The sequence below is a fragment of the Acinonyx jubatus genome, chromosome A3 (assembly GCF_027475565.1).
Source record: "Acinonyx jubatus isolate Ajub_Pintada_27869175 chromosome A3, VMU_Ajub_asm_v1.0, whole genome shotgun sequence".
Taxonomy (NCBI): Eukaryota; Metazoa; Chordata; class Mammalia; order Carnivora; family Felidae; genus Acinonyx; species Acinonyx jubatus.
This window is the reverse complement of record NC_069388.1, coordinates 99472887-99487893: the sequence shown is the minus strand read 5'-3', so window position 1 is coordinate 99487893 and position 15007 is coordinate 99472887. Positions and strand designations below refer to the sequence as shown.

The 15007-nt window shown below is 41.8% G+C and overlaps 1 protein-coding gene across 3 annotated transcripts in view; it reads right to left on the bottom strand.

The window, feature by feature from the left end:
- Positions 1-15007, bottom strand: part of SMYD1 (SET and MYND domain containing 1) — a 47896-nt gene that overhangs the window by 30100 nt on the left and 2789 nt on the right. For 2 of the 3 annotated variants that reach the window (XM_015075785.3, XM_015075786.3), the window contains exon 1: positions 9801-10015. In XM_015075785.3, coding sequence (XP_014931271.1) covers positions 9801-9937 — 137 coding nt within the window. In that variant the 5' untranslated portion in view covers positions 9938-10015. Of the gene's footprint in view, positions 1-9800; positions 10016-13004; positions 13137-15007 lie in introns of those variants that run through there. The other variant, XM_053200877.1, reaches the window with a different exon arrangement.

Below are 15007 nucleotides of genomic sequence, written 5' to 3'. Positions count from 1 at the left end.
AGGTTTGAAGCAGAGCTGGGTTTCTCGAACTTCTGTGTGCACACACATCACTAGAGATCTTGTCAAAATTCAGGTTCCAATTCAGTAGGTCTGGAGTGGGGCCCAGGATTCTGCATTTCTAACAAGCTCCTAGGTGATGCTGAGCTGTGACTTTGAGTAGCAAGAATGTAGAGATGAGAGAAAACCTGCTCCTTCTGGTGGGGTGTGCAAGGAAGTGTCAGGCAGGCAGAAAGGGGAAGCTTAATTAAAAAAAAGAAAAGCCCATCTCTCTGGTCTCCATCTCCTTTAATAGTGGTGGGATGGGTATTACGGAAGGTCAGACCTGGAACCGGTCAGAGCTGGGTTCAACTCCGGATTCCAGTATCTACCTCAAGCAAGTACCTTAACCACTCTGGGCCTTCATTTCCATACGTGAAAATGGGAATAATAATACCTAGATCTTGATGCCTTTTTAAAAAAATTTTTAACATTTATTCATTTTTGAGAGACAGAGACAGAGCATGCATGGGGGAGGGGCAGAGAGAGAGGGAGAACAGAATCCAAAGCAGGTTCCAGACTCTGAGCTGTCAGCACAGAGCCCTACTTGGGGCTCCAAACCATGAACCGTGAGATCATGACCTGAGCCAAAGTCAGATGCTTAACTGACAGAGCCACCCAGGCGCCCCATAACAACACCTAGATCTTGATATCTTTTAGACAAATATTACTTTTTAATGAAACATGCTTACTATTTTTAAAAATTCAAGCAAGAAGAAGAGTACAAAGAAGTTCCCAAATCCCACCACTATCAGATTAAATGTAAAGTTAGCCAGCTCTGAGCCTGGCACAAGATAGTGCTCAGTAGACGACAGCCGGGTCCACCCGCCCATCTGTCACATGGGGAGGTTGGGCCAGGTGATCTCAGAGCTCCTGCTGTCCTCCAGCATCCACTAATTCTCAGGCAGCCACCAGCGAGAAAGACCTCCAGGCTAGCAGAGAACCCCTGTAGGAGGGGCAGGTAATTCTCTGACAGAAATACCTCCCCTCATTCTTACTAACCCCAATGAGAGAGGGGGAGAGAGAGAGAGAGAGAGAGAGAGAGAGAGAGAGAGAGAGAGAATGCAGAAGACAGGAAGTCCTAAAACCACTTTTGGGGTTGCAGGAGAAAGATGCTTCTTCTAGCCAGGCTTAGCCAGGCAGCCTTCAGGAAGTCCCATTTTTCCTCCTAGTCTCTTTCCCCAGTGCCCACAGAGGATGTTAACTCCCACCTACACAACCCCCTGCAATTTTCAAAGAGATGTTGTAAGCAATTCTCCTTTGTTAAACCTTCACAACAACCCTTAGGAGTAGTGATTACTACCCTCCTGGGGATATGAGGATCCTTATAGGGGTTCCTCATGTCTGCCACTGTGCCCAGCACAGAGGACAGAGGAAGTCCCCAAAGCCCACTTTGGGGCTCTGTCTGCAGCCCTGAGCGTTCTTTGCCCTGGCCAGCGGGTCCCCACTCACTCCTTGCTCTGCAGCCCTGCCCTGGGTTATGTCACCTGTCAGAATCAAGAGGGCTAGAAGGGCAGCTGCTGCTCAACTCCTTATATGGAAATAGCCAGTTGCTGGACAGATAAATGCCAAGAGAAGGCGCCTGCAAGGTGGACAAGCCGCCTAAAAACACAGCCAGAAAGGACTGAACCAACAGCTCTCGTTTTCTGTACTGCTTAAAGACTCTCAGCCTGCCAGGAGCTGTTCCCTCAAAAACCAAGGGGGATGTCCTAAAGAACATCCCACATTCCTCAAGTACCCAGAGGATTTTACAATATTTTAAATTCCTCTCTCCTTCCTTCCTTGTCCCTTCCACTCTACTTTCCTTTCACAAGTATTTATTGGGCATCCATTATGTGCTGTGCGTTGAACTTGGTAATACAGGGCCTTAAAAATAAACAAGACACAAACCTTGCCTTTGAGCGGTCCCGAGGCTGAGCTGGGGCATAAACACATATAAAAGCAAGGTGAGGCATGCCATCTAGGAGTGCAGGTAACTCCTGCAGGGTTCAAGGGAAGCCTAACTCCCACTGAGGTGGGGGAGGCGAGGAATCTGGGGAGGCAATCATCTGTGAAGGGAGGAGGCACTGTTCTGACCCTCTAAAGATGGGCCGAGTTTGTACTCAGAGACCGTCAGTTCTTCCGTGGAGAGGCACTGGCTTGAGTCAAAGGCATCCATATAGGGGCACAGGTACATATAGGAGAGACGGGAGTAGCTATCTGACAAGATCATAGGATGCACCACACTGGGAACACACTGGGAACGCACTGGGAACTGGGAATGATGCTGGAACAATGACCGGAGGCGAGGGGACCTGGAATGCTACTCTCAGTAGTATGTCCTTATTCTGCAGGCAAAGAGGGAACCACTGAAGGCTCCTGCAGAGAAGAGACACCCACCCAGAGCTGGAAGGCTCATTTTCTTTTCCCCATGGCATCTACTTAATGTTGTTTTGAAATGGCCCATGTCAACCCCTGAGGGGCATCGCTGGATTCATGTTTGCACTATACAGACCTTAGCTTAAGAAGTTAAGGGGCGCCTGGGTGGCTTAGTCGGTTAAGCGGCCAACTTCGGCTCAGGTCATGATCTTGTGGTCTGTGAGTTCGAGTCCCGCATCAGGCTCTGTGCTGACAGCTCAGAGCCTGGAGCCTGTTTCAGATTCTGTGTCTCCCTCTCTCTGACCCTCCCCCATTCATGCTCTGTCTCTCTCTGTCTCAAAAATAAATAAACGTTAAAAAAAAAACTAAAAAAAAAGAAGTTAGGTGATACTGCTTCCTTAGGTCAGATCTAGGTATTGCCTATTTTTTAACATCTCTTCTATATTCAAGTAGCAATTCTCGAGCTTTCCTCTGCCACAACTCACACGAAGAAGTTCACACTCCCAACTCAGACCTGTCTGCATTTCCAACACTATAGCTGTGACCACACCTCATTTCCCATGCTTAAAACACATCTTCAGATGCACATGACTGAAGATGAAATCACTGTCGGGACAACCTGGCATTTGATCTCATTTATATTTAAAAAGCAATTATTTGCAAACTTCTGCACTTAAGGATTAAATGCGTTTCATAAAATGTAGCAATACAACCTGTAACGGGGCATGTGACATGTCACCACGTCTTGCACCTGCAACTAAAAGTGTCAAACTAAAGACATTGCGAACCTGGTTGGCTCAGTTGGTATAGCATGTGACTTTTGAGCTCAAGGTTGTGAGTTCAAGCCCCACGTTGGGTAGAGAGCTTACTTAAATAAAGACATAGTTTTAAATCTGCTATGGTTATCCACAACATCGAGTGTAAATGTTTAACACTGTAAATTGAACAATAAACAGTGATTCATTCATTTCTGAACTAACTGTTCAGGAATTTCCCTAATCCTTCTATTAAATGATTTCCATTTATAGCATCATTTGCTCCCCCCACCCCCCCCCCACCAGCTGTTATCAGATTAAAGGCCACAGTGTGTTGGTTGTGTATGCCACACTAAGCCTGCTGTTCCCACAGCCCATATAGAATTACACTGGCTAAAAGCCCAGCTGTCTTCAGTGGACCTGAAGCTCATAACTGGTCCAATTTTCAAAAAAAGCCTGGCTGGCATTAATTTCTCTTAAAGTACTCTACTTTTTCCTATGTTCTTATCATTGTTTACTCCTACATATGTGTGCATAATCTCCTAGACACTTTCAACTGCTTATACAGAATCACTTAGGAACCAGTCAAGTTTTTACTTAAAGAAATTTTTGTAAAAATCCACTATCCTTGCTCCTTCTTAACATTTTTTTTTTGTGATGAATTGGATTAATAGGAAATTCATCTTATTGGTTGTGGTAGGTTGAATAGCTCCCCCCAAAATGTCAAGGTCCTAATCCCTGGAACCTGTGAATATGTTACACTACATGGCAAAAGGGACTTTACAGATGTAATTAAGGTTAAAGACCTTGAGAAGGGGAGATAATCCTGAAACATCCCGGCGGGTCTACTGCAATTGCAAGGGTCCTTATAGGAAGGAGGCAGGAAGTCTCCTGTGTAATCACATGTATATTCCTGTTTTTTACCTAGGAGTCTCTGAATCTAACCATTCTCAGGTCCCAGAACCAGATTTTGATTGTTCTGAAACTGATGGATGAGTATCGTTTCCTTTATTAAGACTAAATATTATTAACTGGACTGACAAGGAAAGAAGAAATTAAGTCAGTGATGCCGGACCCACTTGGGGTGGGGGGCAGTGATAAATGGACAAGATCTCAGGAATCTTAGTCCTGCCCTATGGCTTATCCATCCATGTATGACCTGGGATGGCCTGCCTGTCTCCTCACTAAGCCTCAGCTTCCTGATCTATAAGAGAGGACTGAATATATCCAATGGGTCTCAACCTTCTTTTGGGTTGAAAGTGATTTTGAAAGTGATGAAAGCTATAGACTTTCTCCCCAGAAATAAAAAGCACAGATGCACATCCACATAAACTTTGATCTTTCAAATATAGTTCTCTCCTTAGCTAAGGATCCATGGACCCAAAGCCTAGATGCACTCTAAATTCATAACGTCTGGGACTGTTAAAAAGGAACCATTTTTAACATTTTAGCATTTTTGGTTCCCGGAACTGCTCATGAGCACCATTCCCATGCCATGTCTTGTGTTTAATGCTAAAATAAAAAATGACCAGAATAAGCTCCATTTCATATTAGTCCAGCACCCCTCTGTTGCTGCACCGGAGTCCTTCACATGTACTGAAGAAATCATGAAACCCATAGAATCTCACGCTAGAAGAGATCTTCAGGGTCAAATGACCCAATTCCCCTCTACTGCCCAACTCCCCAAGGACCTCATCTCTGCCAGGTTGCCACCAGAAACTACAAAACCTTGGAAATAGCTTCCCATCTCCAGACAGCACTGGTAGCCCTGGTCTCCCATTAGGCAACAGAGGTTTGGTGTCAAGGGCCTAAAAGCTTACAGGTGACCCAGGAAAAGGTTTGGAATTCATCACACCTTCAAATAGTCCCCAAATTTTCTTAAAACAAAAAAAAAATGCAAAATGGAAATTAATAACAATTGTAATAGCAAAGTTATAAAAACCCATTCAGAAGTGGTAAGCAAAAACTACCTTTTGACATATTGTGAGATGGAACCTCTAAAGGTAAAGGTGTCCAGGGCCTACTTCATTCTTAAACGTCTTGAGCTCTAACTAGCACTTTCCCCACCACACATCCCATTTTAACCAGAAATAACTTCTGCTCGAGGTGCTTGGTTCTCACCCTTCTGTCAAGTACAAAAATAAAGTTTAGAACCCTCTCTCTTGCAAACAACAGTTTGTTATTTGTAGATGGCTTTTAGGAGAAGAAGTTCTCCAATGTTATTGTAAAATATGCTTCAAATTCCTATCCTGGTCAAATCTGATTCTATTCCACATTGGCCATGAATCTATTTGTTTGTGGGTTTTGTTTGAAGACGGTGATGGTGATGGTGGCAATGGAATTGTACTCAGTGTGATAAATGGCGCCCCATGGACCTCAGTCTGTAGGTCCACTGGGCTAACCAACTGATTTTATAGTTTGGAAAAGATGAAGGTTCTACTTCAGAGAACTGGAAGGGTCCTTTCAAGACCAAACAGCAAAAAGATAAGGACTGAATCTTGCTGAAGGCCTGAGTCTGTCTTACGGCTAAAACCATTTATCTTCTCATTCCCCTTGACAGAAAATGAACTAAATAAGCTAAAAGTGAATAAATTCAATGAAATGAATGTGAATAAAATTCAATGAAAGTGAATAAATTCAATGACAATAAGTAACTACATAAAAATAAACTTAAAAAAAAGAAACTTAAAGCTTAGGCATAATTTTAATATATATATATATTATATATATAATATATATATACACATATGATAGAAAAATGAATAGGTTTTAAAATAAAAGACATGAAAAATAAAGAAAGTCAAAAGTAACTGAGAACTAGAAAAGAGTTAAAATCAAAAGGGCTAATAAACCAAAATGATTCATAAGAATTCAAACAATTTAGAAGTTCTGAACATTAAGGAGTAATGAAACAAATGAGCTTTGTTTTATTAAGGAGTAATAAAACAAATGAGGAGTAATAAAACAAATAAACAAATAAAGTTTTAAAATGAGGGCATCAATAGAAAATAGACAAATCACAAAAGAAGGATGTAATGATCAATAAACAGATTTTTAAAAAAAAATCTCACTTCCTTAATCAAAAAATTCAAAACAAAATAGTACTAAGTTTTTATAGGTGAAGTCGGAAAATACAAGAGTAAAAGTTAGTTTTCTGTGTTAGCCAGTGCTTGGATAAGGAGGCAAATGCTATAACCCTCGTGGAAAAAACTAGTATAATCCTCTTGGGGGGGAGGGTGATTTGGAAATCTATAGTAAAAGACTCAAAACTGTCTTTTCAATCCAAAATATACACTTCTAGGAGTTTATCTTTAATAAATAATCAGAGATGTACAGAGAGATCTATTAGGAAAACTGAAACAACTTTGACATCCAAGTTTGATGGCACTTGCTAATCTGATATATAACAGTCAAAAGGAATACTACGCAGTCATTAAACATTCCTTAGAATTTTTAAATGCTAAAATATTTGGCTCGGTCAGTTAAGCATCTGACTCTTGATTTTGGCTCAGGTCATGATCTCACAGTCTGTGGGTTTGAGTCCCATGTCGGACTCTGCACTAACAGCATGGAGCCTGCTTGGGATTCTCTCTCTCCCCCTCTCTCTGTCCCTCCCCTGCTCATGTACTTGCACTCTCTCAAAATAAATAAACTTTAAAAAAGTAAATTATATATTGTTTAAGAATATGTACACATGTGGTAAGACTATTCCTCAAAAGGCAACGGAATAAATAACATAAAATTCAGGCTACTAGTTACCTTTGGGACAAGTTGGGGACAGGATAGGCGAAGACAGAGAAGATACAATAGAATCACATACTCTAGCTAAACAGGATGATGGTTTTATGGGTGTTCATTTCTTGTTATGCTTCATAACATATATAGGTACATACAAGTCATATATTGTTTGAAAGAATTTTCATTTAAACGTTGTGCTCAACTAAAAATAAAATCTTTCCTCATATTTGTGTTTGGAGGGTAGGGCAGGAAGCCTGGCTTGCAATAACATGGATTAGGATGTATCTCTTCTATAGAATGATTAAAATGTGCCTCTTTTGTGGGTCACTCTCAGTCCTACCTCCCCCCTCAGGTTTCTCATCTACAGTGGCTGAGTCTCCCCAGGAGGCCACAGTGGGAGGGCAGGATGGGCAAAGCTTTCCTCCCATGCCTTTCCAAGCTATCTTTGGTATACCCAAAGCGCAGCCCCTTCATGTTTGCAGTGACATACTTGGGAAAAATCACTTTTTAAAAGTATCTCTTTTAGATTTTTTTTCAATCATCTTAAAGATCGTTTACTCCAATCATCCCAATTTTTATTACTGTAATAATAACATAACATTTTGCTAGCATTCTATCTGCAATGTTCACTAAAGTTGTTTTGTAATTATTACTTCTAATGAATGATGACTTATTTATACCAAGAAAACCATGTAAACATCAGTCAGAAAAAAAGTTGTAGGAGAACACGCAGCCATTAAATACTATGTTTATGAAGAGAGTACAGTCACCCAGAAGTACTTAAACTATGAAACGTAAAACATCATTGTTTCTGTAAGAAGATCCCAGCTGTGCAGTACAAATGAAACCTACCTTTTAAAATAAATGGTAAGGAAACAGACAAGAGTGTTTAGAGTTAGTATCTTTGTGTGAAGATACTAAAGATTTTTTTTCTTCCTTAGTTTTCTTTTTATAATGGAAGGAAAACCCACTCAACTCCACTCTTAAAAGGGACACTAATTGGCTATATTAGCTTTTAGGGAACTAGAGGCACCAATGGAGGTATTCTATACAAGGCAGTGTGGCGACTCAGTGGCGGCATCAAGATGAATGTTCCAAGTTTCTGTTTTCTAACTTTTTTGTCTTTATTCTGAACCCGACTGACTCCTTTACCACGCTCACCTCCATGCACGACACACATACAAGTTAATTAATAAAGCCAGACAGACTCCTGTTGAAGAGGTATAACTGTCTCCTCAGCCCCCTCACATTCCGCAGGTGGCAGTCAGCCACATACTCCATTCACTGCCGTCTCCCTGCGGGTCCTGGTAGGCAGGGAGAAACGAAGATCTGAATGCTAATCGAATTATCTCTGAAAAGCAGTGCCCATTCCCAGGATGGTCTATACAGCGAGCCAACCACAAAGCCTAGATATCAGAGGCCATCTTGATTCAGATCACATCAATGTCAGGCAGGTCACCCAGCTTTAGGTGGAGGGAACATTGTCATAGTTTAATCACTAGGCAGGTTTTGTTTTGTTTTGTTTTGAACTAAAGATTTAATACTAATTTAAAAGTTTGGTCAAGTATAGACATGGTTGTGGGGAAATGGGAATGTAAATTTAACAGAGCCACTTTGGAGGCCTATTAAAATAGAAACAGCACACTGTGGAACAATTCCCCTTCTAGCCATATATCCTTGAGAATAATCACACATGTGTGCAAGTGGACATGGTCTAGGATTTTATTTGCAGAAATGTTTGTTTTTGTGAAAAGCTAGAAACCACTGAATGTCTCTCATTAGGGAAGTGGATAAATAAGTTTTCATATATTTATTGGATAGAATATCCACAGCAGTTGTAATTGGTGATCCACATAGCATATGGATCAACACGGATAGATCTACATGGGGGTAAAAGAAACAGATCTTTGAGGATTTAAAAGAATTATCTGTAGACTTATAGTTCCCATGAGGGTAGATATCAAAAACATGTTCAGTGAAGACAGCAAGTTCTAGAATGACATCTGAAGTATGATACCGCTTCTATTAAAAAAAAGAAAAAGACAAACTACAGTGCTACATTCTTGATAAATGAAGATATACGTATGTACTGGTACAAGAACATTCTAGAAGGAAGCACATTAAAATCATAACAAGTATTATCTCTGAGGAAAGACAGGAGATTGGGATTGGGAGTAGGAACGGTAAAAAGGGATTTCGGCTTCATGGTGATATTCTAATGTTCCAAATGTAAATGGATTGTAACGTTTACAATTACTTTTTAAAAGTCTCAGCAATTACTTTATGCTGTAATATATTTATTATACTCAAGAAGCTAAAAACATGGAGCCTTTTGTAAGAAAATGTTCCCTATGGGGCGCCTGGGTGGCTCAGTCGGTTGAGCATCTGACTCTTGGTTTCAGCTCTGGTCTATCTCACAGGTCATGTGTTTGAGCCCTGTGTCAAGCTCTGTGCTGGTAGTATGGAGACTGCTTGGGATCCTTTCTCTCCCTCTCTCTCTGCCTCTCCCCTTCTAAGTAAATAAATAAACTTAAAAAAAAAAAAAAGAAAGAATGGACAAAAGAAAGAAAGAAAGAAAGGAAGGAAGAAAGAAAGATGTTTCCTATAGTACCACACCCACCTCTCCAGTGGGCTCCAGCACACCCACTCAGCCAAGTTCAATGGTATTGTGAGAAAGTACCCCAGCGCCCTGGCTCACCTTTACAACCCTCCTAGGGACCAGAGCAAATCACATTAGTGATGACTCTTTGCAGAAAAACTTATTCCAGAAAACAGCTGTCAGAAGTGCCATTTTGCTAAAAATGATCAAATGGCTTCTATCCCTTTCCCTGAAGATTTTGAGAGCAAAGTGTTTTAGAGTTTGGCACCGGCCAAACCAACAGAGAAAAGAAGGCAACACCCCACATTTCATACCTGTCAAAAACCACTGCGGAATAAGCCCGCTCGGCGAAGATGACATCCGCAGCCCAGAACTCCTTAGTGGCCTTCAGACCCCTGCCTTTGCCCTCAGAAGTGAAGACCTCCACGTTCTCCATTCTCCCTATTGTCATTTCAGAGTCTTTCAGGCAGCTCGGCAGATATTTAACACGGAGCCAAGTCCCCTGTCATTGCTATTTCAGCACCTTCAGCATCCCAAAGAGCAAGCCTATAAATGGACAAGCACCTCCCCTTCCCTACCCCCTCTCAGCAATGGGGCCCTCACCTCCCCCTCTCCCACGCTTCCTGGAGGTGGGAATGGGGCAGGCAAGAGAACGGTGATCCGAGAAGGGTCACGTTCATCACCAGCAAAGCTGGCAAAGCAGAAATGACCACGGGCTGGTGCACCTCTCGAATTGGACCTGAAAATTTTTGCAAAATTCCTTTGCAAGAAGCAGCTCAGTCCTGGATGGCGGTTGTGCTCAGCTTCAGTTGGAATAGGGAACACTTGGTCAGTGGGGTATTTTTAGCAGCCAGATGCCTCTGTCAATCCCAAGCAGACAGCTGAAATGGTCCAAGAGAAGAGGTGATGCTTGCTGCTCTGGGAACCTTCAGCTGTCAGGCTCATACTTTCTCAAGTGAGATGGGCCCCTTGTCCCCCTCTCCCCTCCCCCATAGGTGGATTGCTTGCAGAATACAGCAGATGCCCAACTGACCCCCTTCGCACATACAGAACAGTACTATTTAGGCTCCAAGTGACATCCCTCTTCTCCAGTATTACCTGGGACTCCCACAGCACCCCCATGCAAGGCTCAGAGGTCTGGGAGCCCCCTGATGATACAGGGGTGCTGGACGCAGGCTAGGAGAGGAGATAGGCCTTGAAAATGAAAACCCTCATTTCTGTCTTTTTATCAAATCTCCCTTAAACCGTGTCTGTTGCCAGGAGAACACCAACATGCTCTGTCTTTATTCTCTCCCAGGAATAAGGACATTGGAAGGAAAATTCTAAAGTGTCCATTGACCTAAATGCCACTCTTCTTTTTTTTTTTTAAGTAAACTCTACACCCAACGTAGGGCTCGTACTCACAACCCCTAGATCAAGAGTCACAAACTCTACAGACTGAGCCAGCCAGGTGCCTCTAAATGCCACTCTTCTTGATTGCCAGACAGCTCTTCCCAAGGTTGAAAAGACAAATACCACGTGATTTCACTTATATGTGGAATCTAAAAAACAAAACCAACAAAGCGGAAACAAACTCACAAATACAAACTAGTGGCTGCCAGAGGAAAGAGGGGTGGGGTCATGGGCAAAAGGGGAGAGGGAGATACAGTCTTCCAGTATGGAATGAATGAGTCACAGGGATGAAAGGTACAGCATAGGGAATATAGTAATGGTCTGTAATAGCCTTGTATGGTGACAGACGGTAGTGACACTTCTGAGCACAGTGTAACGTACAGAGTTGTCAAATCACTATGTTGTATGCCTGAAACTAATACTAACATTGTATGTCAATAATACTTCAATAAAAAGAAATAAAATAAAAATAATTTTTTTTAATAATAAATAAATAAAACAAGGCTGGATGCCCCAAAGAGTAAACATCACATGCTCCCAATGGTAAAAAAAAAAAAAAAAAAAGATTGAAAAAGAGCTCTTCAATCCAGGTTGGACCCCCATTGCCTGGCAACTTGGAGCTCCCCTCAGGAAGGGAGTAGACTGTTCTCTAAACACTATACCCCTGGAACAGGTTCAGCCCAAGCCAAGGTCAAGAAAGAAATCTTGCTTCTCCAAGACAGAAAGAGAGGGAACATCAAGCCCAATGCTTTAGTTATATCTGTGGGTCTTGACCTTATCAGAACAAGCATTATATTAAAGTGTGGTCAATAGGGGGCACCTGGGTGGCTCAGTCAGTTAAGCATCTAACTCTTGACTTCAACTCAGGTCATGAGTTCAAGCCCTGCGTGGGGCTCCATGCTAAGCATGGAGCCTGCTTGGGATTCTCTCTCTCTCTCTCTCTCTCTCTCTCTCTCTCTATCTATCTCTCAAAATAAATAAATAAGCATTTAAAAAAAAACCTTGAAAAATGAAAAAAAATAAAGTGTGGTCAATAGAATAAAGGCCCACCCCCCACAAAGATGTCCAGGCCCTGCTCCCCAGACCTGGGAATATGCTACCTTACACGACAAAAGAAACTTTGCAAGTGTGATTAAGTTAAGGATCTTGAGAGAGGGAGATTATCCTGGATTGTCCAGTAGGGCCCAATGGAATCACAAGAATCCTTGTAAGATGATGGCAGAGGGTCAGAGTCAGAGAGACATTTGAAGATACTATATTGCTGGCTTTGAAGATGGAGGGATGGGTCATGAGACAAGAAATGCAGGTGGTCTCTAGAAACTGGAAAAGGCAAGGGAGCAGCTTCATCCCCTTGGACCCCCAGAGGGAAAACAGCCATGGTGACATCTTGATTTAAGCCCAGTGAACCCAATTTCTGGCTTTTGACCACCAAACGGTAAGAGAGTAAATTTATGTTAAATCACTAAGTAATTTGTTATGGCAAAACCAGGAAACAAATATATAAAATATTATAGTTTTTAATTCTAGTAAATATTTTATAACATCCCTTTTGCTACTCTGAAATGAAATGGCATACATAATTTACCAGCTCTTATACCTAAAAAATATAAATTACTATATCTTGTAGTCTGAATGTTTGTGTATCTCACTCTGCTCAGCCCCCAGCCCAAATTTCAAAATATGGAAGTCCTCACCCTCTAAGGTAATGAATGGTATTAGTAGGTATGGCCTTTAGGAGGTGCTTAAAAATTATGAATGTGGAGCCTTCGTGAAGAAGAGGCTCCAGAGAGGTCCCTAGGTCTTTCTGTTATATGAAGACTGTGAACGATCTAGAAGAGAATCCTCACCCAACCATGCTGATGCCCTGATCTCTAACTTCCAGCTTCCAAAACTGTAAGGCATAAATTTCTATTGTTTATAAGCTACCCAGTCTGTGGTATTTTGTTATTGTAGCCCGTACGGACTAAAACATTTACCTAACCTAATAAGGGAGAGATAAAGTGAAAGTTAGCCTATAATAAAATAATATATAATCATGCTAAATTAAATATGTCAATGAACTCACTATGCATATGCTTGGGCACAACTACAGTAGAAAACATGATACAGCGGTCATATGTTTGTACCTTCCAGTAGAATCGCTGTGAGAGCGAGAGCCGAAAACGTAGATTGATTCTGGGGACACAAATATCACACAGGGCACGGTTGTCTGTGACATGATTTTCTGAAATGGTGAGTGACTCTTACTTAGTCAAGCTCTGAATGAAAGAAAGCATAATCCTTCAGTTAACAAGAGGTTGCCTTGGAAAATTTAGGATATATTAAAAATGATTCTGTGATTATATATAAAACAGAATTCCAGACTCTGATAATTATAAACAAAGTTTCATATACCTAAAATGTACATCTGTATGTTTGAGGCTGTGTAGGACAGGCAAAGAATCTTCAATGTATTACTGTTCCTTTCTTCCCAAGCTATCCTGCATCTGTGGCCAGGATCAATGAGACAGGGGATGTTGGCTCCCGTTATTAGGCTGGTGACAAGGACATGTCCTGGTACATGTCCCTGCTATACTGCTTATCAACATAAATCCTCTATAATAGTTTTTTCCCATCTGCCCCCCTCCCGTTTTGTTTTCCACTGGGACCCAAAACCTTCTTTGTGACCCTGGTCCTGCGCACAACATGCCAGCACCACTGCACAACCAAGAGTTGCCCCGTGACATTTCTAAAATGGCCCCTAGGTAGTGGAACGGCCTTCATGAGAACTGCTTGTCTTCATGACCAGGAAAAATCCATCTAGAGTTTTGGAAGGATATCTTACTGCTCTACTGGAGATGCTCAGCTGAAAAGACTCAGGAAGAACCTAAGAGCTCTCTTCAACATCGTATATCAAGGTGTGGAAGAAACAGATTTATTCCATGTTTGCTGAAAGATCCAACTAGGGGGCAGAGTGGACATAACCATGTGACAGTGTGGTGTGGTGGCTAGGGTCACATACTTGAGCTTCAAGGATCTTCAAAGTCATATTTCTGTCAAGCCCTTTTCTGCTCCAGGAAGATGGAAACTTTTCCCATTGTTAACAATTTTAATAGCCATCCAGTCTCTTTCTTTCGTGTGTCTGGATAAAGAAGGGTGGTGAGAAAGGGAGACAAATGGGACAGCTCAAGCCAGGGGACTCCTAGTCTGGAAGAGAGATCTAAGCTGGGAGATTTCAGACAAGAGGATGACAGGAATAACCACAATGGTTCTATGCACCTCTATTTCGGCTGAACTTCCCTTGCACCTCAGGCCACACATATATGCCAAGAACGTCACTATGGCTACCAAATACTCCCATACCCTAAGACAGGTGTGAGAAAATTGTTGCAGAAGATGCTAAGCCAGGGCTATGTTGGGTCCCCAGTTGGGCACCTTAAGGGTAGAAAAAGGTGACATGAAGAGGCCAAGAATGGGGGCTGCTTTTGGAGTTTTAAGTATCAACACTTGGGCTTCAAGTATCGTCTCAATATAAGCTCCACTTATTATTCTGTATCTCAGGTAATATCTGTTCCCAGATCCAAGCTGCAGCTCCCAAATCTTCAGCCATAACCTGTATTCAATTATTGTCCTCCTGAGCCTTCGAGCAAATAATCTCAGAGGACTTGAGAGTGATTGCATTCCCTTCAGTTTGATATGCTGCAATGGAAGGAATTTGTACAAATAAGTGTGAAGGTGGAGACATAAATGAAACCCAGAAGAATGGTTTTTGAAAGCCTGGGACAGTTTGTATGCCTGCGTTAACAAAGCAGTGGCTGATCTACTATACTTGGAAAAACTTCAATCATCCCTTCTATTGGAAAGACTCACGGGCTGGGCCACACACCTACAAAGGACCACCATCTAGTGGTAAATCAAGAGAACTGCAAGATTTGTTTAGTAAAAGAACAGTCCTTAATCACTGGATTTCACCCCCTTTGTACCTGGAAGTAAGGTTCATTTCTACCTGGGGTCAACAAGTTTTTTTTGAAACCGTGAACTAAGCATGGTTTGTACCTTCCTTAATAGTTGGGGGGGGGGAAAGTCAAAAGAATACGTTGTGATACATGAAAATTATATGAAAGTTAAGTTTCAGTGACCATAAATAAAA